Source organism: Bison bison, unplaced genomic scaffold (assembly GCF_000754665.1).
Source record: "Bison bison bison isolate TAMUID 2011002044 unplaced genomic scaffold, Bison_UMD1.0 scf7180017864037, whole genome shotgun sequence".
NCBI lineage: Eukaryota > Metazoa > Chordata > Mammalia > Artiodactyla > Bovidae > Bison > Bison bison.
The window spans coordinates 8,512,033-8,518,183 of record NW_011494609.1 but is presented as its reverse complement, the minus strand read 5'-3'; the positions used below and the strand labels follow the sequence as shown (position 1 = coordinate 8,518,183).

General features: G+C 46.7%; 1 protein-coding gene across 3 annotated transcripts in view; it reads left to right on the top strand.

Annotated features, from left to right (window-relative positions):
- Positions 1 to 6,151, top strand: part of SLC37A1 (solute carrier family 37 (glucose-6-phosphate transporter), member 1) — a 101,566-nt gene that overhangs the window by 78,126 nt on the left and 17,289 nt on the right. For all 3 annotated transcript variants that reach the window (XM_010834927.1, XM_010834926.1, XM_010834928.1), the window contains exons 11-12: positions 2,304 to 2,435; positions 5,305 to 5,395. In XM_010834927.1, coding sequence (XP_010833229.1) covers positions 2,304 to 2,435; positions 5,305 to 5,395 — 223 coding nt within the window. The remainder of the gene's footprint in view (positions 1 to 2,303; positions 2,436 to 5,304; positions 5,396 to 6,151) is intronic.

Below are 6,151 nucleotides of genomic sequence, written 5' to 3'. Positions count from 1 at the left end.
ACCACAGTTCAAAAGCATCAATTCTTCAGCGCTCAGCCTTCTTCACAGTCCAACTCTCACATCCATACATGACCACAGGAAAAACCATAGCTTTGTCTAGACGGACCTTTGTTGGCAAAGTAATGTCTCTGTTTTTCAATATGCTATCTAAAGCATCTTTTAATTTCCTGGCTGCAGTCACCATCTGAAGTGATTTTCTCGTTATCTGGCTGCATTTCATGGTTCACCTGTCAAAACATTTAGTGGTTAAAAACAGTCTATCCTGCGGTTCTCAGCCTAATGACACAAATGGCTCTCTGGGGGCCTGCTCCCAAGATTGCTATATTGGGTCTAGGGTACAGCCTGGGAGTCTCTCAGAGTGCCTAGGAGATGCCAGGGTTGAGAACAATTGATTTTGTTTCCTACACAGGACAGCTGGTGCTAGTGGTAAAGAACCCACCTGCTAATGCAGGAGATGTAAGAGATGCTGGTTGAACCCCTGGCTTGGGAAGATCCCTGGAGGAGGGAATGGCAACCCACTCCAGTACTCTTGCCTGGAGAACCCCAAGGACAGAGGAGCCTGGTGGGCTATAGTCCATTGGGTGTCAACTGACTGAAGTAACACTTAACACACACACAGGACAGCCGTGTAATTCTCCCGAGAGAAGTTTATCTCCAAACTCAAATAGAGGGTCTCTGTGTTCATATACCTCTGTGGCATTTTTTGTCTTCAGGAGGATGCTCTGGTTCCAAGCCGGGGCTTGTCGTCTGCATCCTGGAGCATCAGAGCACACGGTTCACTGTGGCCATGCTCACCAGAGGCCAGCTCTCGATGTCCGAGCCATGCATGGCGGGAACCAGGCTTCTCAGCGACGCAGCCAAGAGGGCGGTGCTGGGTGCTCAGTGCCCGAGGGGCTGCCCCTGCTGCAGCCTGCCACTCTGTTTCCCAAATTTCTGTTCTTCACTAGAAGAGAATTCTGATATCAAGAAAGAGATGTGGCAATGCTTTGTCATTTTTTTTTTTCAATTTAACTGCATTTTGAATCCTGCTTGCACAGTATAGTGTGAGTGAGTGATAATCACTCAGTCTTTGTGCCCCAATGGACTGTAGCCTGGCAGGCTCCTTTGTCCACAGAATTCTCCAGGCAAGAATACTGGAGTGGGTGAGATAAATCAATAAAACCTGTTTGATTTTGTGGAAAGTCTGGAATACATAGAAACATCTCTTTTTAAGTCTTCGACCTTCATAGTGCCTTTATGAAGGAAATTTTTCAGTCATCCTTGCTCTGACTTGATGTCCCACCCTGAGTTGGGGACCACTGTTCTCTGCTTTAATGATGATAAACTTTAGGGATGTCCAGAATCAAAATTTATGAAATATTGGAATTAGTTTATGAAGTTTAAAATAATATTGTTTGTGATTATGTACGTCCTTTGTGAACTCCTTAAAAAATACAGGATTGTGTAGAAAATTAACTGACATTTCATACAAATTACACATAATTCTGGGGCTTCCCTGATAGCTCAGTTGGTAAAGAATCTGCCTGTAATGCAGGACACCCCAGTTTGATTCCTGGGTCAGGAAGATCCTCTGGAGAAGGGATAGGCTACCCACTCCAGTACTCTTGGGCTTCCCTTGTAGCTCAGTAAACAATCCGCCTACAATGCAGGAGACCTGGGTTGGGAAGATCCCCTGGAGAAGGGAAAGGCCACCCACCCCAGTATTCTGGCCTGGAGAATTCCATGGACTGTAGAGTCCATGGGCTCGCAAAGAGTCAGACATGACTGAGCAACTTTCACTTTCACACATAATTCTACCACTGAGTGATAACCATTGTCAGTTTAGAATTTAGCTTCTTTTTCCCTATAAATAAATCCAATAGTTAACCTACTTAAATAGGTTTATATTTAAACATTCAATGAGATCATAATGAAAATGCTTTTGAATGATGTTTTATTGCTTAATGTATCATAAGCACTTTCTCATGTCTTCAAATCTCACAACCTTTTTTTTTACAACTGCAGAATATGTTGGTTATGTGGCTGTTCTTTAGCAATTTTTCTCAATAATGGTGTGACATTAATTTTATCATATAAGTATTTTTCCACATCGAAAAGTATTTTTCACAAATAGAGTCCTAGAGTTGAGTCAAAGATTCTGCATGTCTTTGATTAATGTTTCCCAAAACCACGTGGATGCTGATGGCCATAAAAACAGTGGCCATGTGAGGATGTTGTCCAAGGCATACCCACCTCCCAAGTCGACTGCCTGATAACACGTCTTCTTCTTTTCCTTTCTCTTTTTCTGCGGGGTTCGTCTCCAGGACCCAGAGATGCAGTGTCTACTGCTGTCGGATGGGAAACACTCGGGCCACCAGAACCACCTGGTCATCCTCCCGGCAGACGGCGGGGGCGGCATGGCAGCCATCAGCTTCACAGGGGCCCTGAAGATTCCCGTGAGTACACGACCCTCTTGAAAGGGGGCATTTGTGAACAGGGAACAGTGTCTGTTTACTACAAATTACACATAATGCTGTGAACAGACACTGGGCTGTTGATAAGTTTAAAAGGAGAAGTCCATGATCATATTATCTACACATTAGAAATCCAAGTGCTGTCCTTATGGCTGTTTTGTTCAACTCTTTGTGACCCCATGGAATGTAGCCCGCCATGCTCCTCTGTCCATGGGATTCTCCAGGCAAGCATACTGGAGTGGGTTGCTATTTCCTCCTCCAGCGGAATCTTCCTGACTCAGGGATCGAAACTGTGCCTCCTGCATTGGCAGGCAGGTTCTATACCACTGAGCCACCTGGGAAGCTCATAGAAATCCATAGCATGAACCAGAATTGCAAGCAGATCAGCTCAGGGCTGAATAAGGCTGCAGTGTTTTGTTCACCTATTAATAGTTATAAAATATATTATATATGTATTTATGGATGTGAAGTCCATGAGCTGCCAGAGCAGAGCATGCTGGGAGCTGTGCAAAGGCCTGGGAGCAACTGTGTTCCTCTGACGTGGAGCTGTGGAGGGGGACAAAGGCAGGGAGCCAAGAGCAGAGACAGGAGGAGGGGGAGAGCACACTGGCCACTGGGGGCCACACTCTAGAACACCTGGCTCCTGCCCTTGGGTGCCTGTTCAGGGGAACAGATGCAGGCAGGGGCACTTCCCTCATTCTGGCCTCGGGGACAATTGGAAGAGGGAACCCAGAGGCTCCATAGCAACTATGCTGAGCCAGAAACCTAACAGTGCACCCAGAACCTCAGCATCATGGCACCCAGTGAAGAAACTCAGAACTGCTGCTTTAAACAGAGAGTTCTGCCAGCTCCCAGATAAAACTGGGCTGCCGAGGGCCCAGGAGCTGCTCTCCTGCCAGAAGAGACCACTGAAGGTCCAGCCTGGACTTTCCAGGGTCCCTAACAAAGATATATGGGGGTTTGGCCTGCAGGAGATGCTAGTTCCAAATAAAAGTTATTTTTTAAATTTGTTAATAACAAGTAGTAACTTTTCTGTTGTTCCTTTATTGTGTAGCTGGGTCAAATACTGTTGCTAAAATTAAGTGCCCACCATAAATAGGAGTTGGGTGGAGGCAAGAACAGGCTTCAGAGCCCTGGCCTGGCCTGCCCTGGGCGGGCTGGTTACGCCCGGCACAGGTGGTAACCGCTCTAGGCCTCTGTTTCCTCACCTGTAGTGCAGGCTCAGTGGCTGTATAACTAGTTAGTGCTGTTCTCGGGATCAAATGAGATCATTAACTACACAACAGGCACAATGCCACGCACTTGGTAAGCATTATACACACCACCCATACTGGGTGTGACTGTGAAAACGTTGTTTAACTTCCAGAGCACTGACATGAATTGCATACTGTGTCCTCTGCTTGGATTTGAAGGGCGTGCATAGCTATGCACTGTGATAGCCTGGGAGAAGCAACCGAGGTGTCGGCAACCGAGCAGTCAGTTCCTTAGTGTTTACCCGATTTCTCACGCTCATTTCCCAAGCGATATCTGGACTTACTATCTCACAAGGGCCACCTCTTTCTAAACGTAGTCACAAAATGGCCATTTCTCAATAGCCATGAGACCCCAAACCTCAGTTTCCTCATCAGAATCTACATTTCTCTTCTGGGTATCACTGAACTCAGGTCCAGCTGCTCGCTGCTTGAACTCAACACTTAAGAAGCAAATGCTGATAGAAAGGAAAGTTGCTTTAACCAGAGTAGCCAGCAATCAGGGAGGAGGACTTGTGTCCCCAAAACCTACTCCGAGGAGGCCACAAAAGTTCTTAAAGAGAAAAAGAGTAATCTCGGTTCATCACTGAGATGAAGGATCAGGGCCATCATCACCCCCACTGCCTGCAGGCTTGTCGGCTCTTTGTGATCTTCCTCCAGATGCTGTATTGTTCACACAGGTTGCTCGTGAGAATACTGAAGGGGAAGCCGAGGAGGAGATCTGGTCATCTGTTAATTATTTATTCTTCATTTTTATTTCTTTGATCTAGGAAAGAACTGACCAGTTAGGCAAAGTATTGTGTGAGCTAAAAGATTTGAAAGATCTGGCCTTGGCCAGAAATGAATAGAGTATGCGAGCGACTGGTTTAAGTTCAGTTAAAATGTAGTGGACAGTGACTGCAGCCATGAAATTAAAAGACGCTTGCTCCTTGGAAGAAAAGCTATGACAAACTTAGACAGCGTGTTAAAAAAGCTGATGCATTGCTTTGCTGACAAAGGTCCATATAGTCAAAGCTATGGTTTTCCTGGTAGTCATGTGTGGATGTGAGAGTTGGACCGTAAAGAAGTCTGCGCGCCAAAGAATTGATGCTTTTGAATTGTGGTGTTGGAGAAGACTCTTGAGAGTCCCTTGGACTGCAAGGACCAGTCCACCCTAAAGGAAATCAGGCCTGAATACTCATTGGAAGGACTGATGCTGAAGCTGAAGCTCCAATCCTTTGGCCACCTGATGCTAAGAGCAGACTCATTGGAAAAGATTCTGATGCTGGGGAAGGTTGAGAGCAGGAGAAGGGGACGGCAGAAGATAAGATGGTTGGATGGCATCACCGACATGATGGACATGAGTTTGAACAAACTCTGGGAGATAGTGAAGGACAGGGAAGCCTGGCAGTTTACCGTCCAACGAGTTGGACATGACTTAGGACTGAACAACACCAATAACAACACATTATAGCTTTGCTAAAGTGACAAGACAAAAGGGGCCTCCTGCAGAGAGCTCCTCCCTGCCAAAAGCTGCTCGCAAATCCTCACTCTCAGAACATCGCTCCATTGCTATGGGGTCATGCGCCAAGGTCTGTCTTCTGTCCTTCCCTCTCTTTCAGGGCGTGATAGAGTTCTCTCTGTGTCTGCTGTTTGCGAAACTGGTCAGCTACACGTTCCTTTTCTGGCTTCCACTCTACATCACAAATGTAGGTGAGTACCATTGCTAGCAGCACAGCTGGTTCTGTTCAAGGGCTGTGATCAGGACTCCCTTTTATCCACCGGTGTCTATAAACTTGGAAAGCAGAGAGATGCATGATGCTCTTGAATCACATAGCATGATTAGTAGAAACGTGCAGACAAAGAAGTAGATGTGGAGACAATGAGATGGTTTAGATGGCATCACCAACTCAGTGGACAAGAATCTGAGCAAACTCTGGGAGAAAGCAGAGGACAGAGGAGCCTGGCATGCTGCAGTCCCTGGGGCCACGAAGAGTCAGACACAACTCAGCAACTGAACAACAACAGGCAAAGAGAATTCAGACGGGAATGTTTTATTGCCATGATGAGAACCTAGATGGAGTTTAAAGGGTTGACATGGTGTTCTCCAGTTGTGGCTACTGGTTCCCCAAAGGGCTTCCTATCTGGGGCAGCCTGCTTTTAAATTTAGGCTGCATCTGACTTGGTCACAGCAGCTGGTGAGCAGGGAGAGAGACCCTGGGGATCTCAGATAATACAGCCTTCATGACTGACCTAGAAATCGCTTCCTGGAGCTGAGCTCTAACTCCGGGGAAGCAGACAGCTTGTCCTGCATTTCAGAAGTCCAGCAGGGGCTAAAGCTGTAGGTTACTACACAGCACACCCATTTGTAGTAACACATACCCCATGTCCTGGGCGTGAACACAGGGAAGATGAGAAGGACCAGCAGTTCTTGGAGGAGAGGTCCTGTGTAGGGGCTGCAGCCACAAC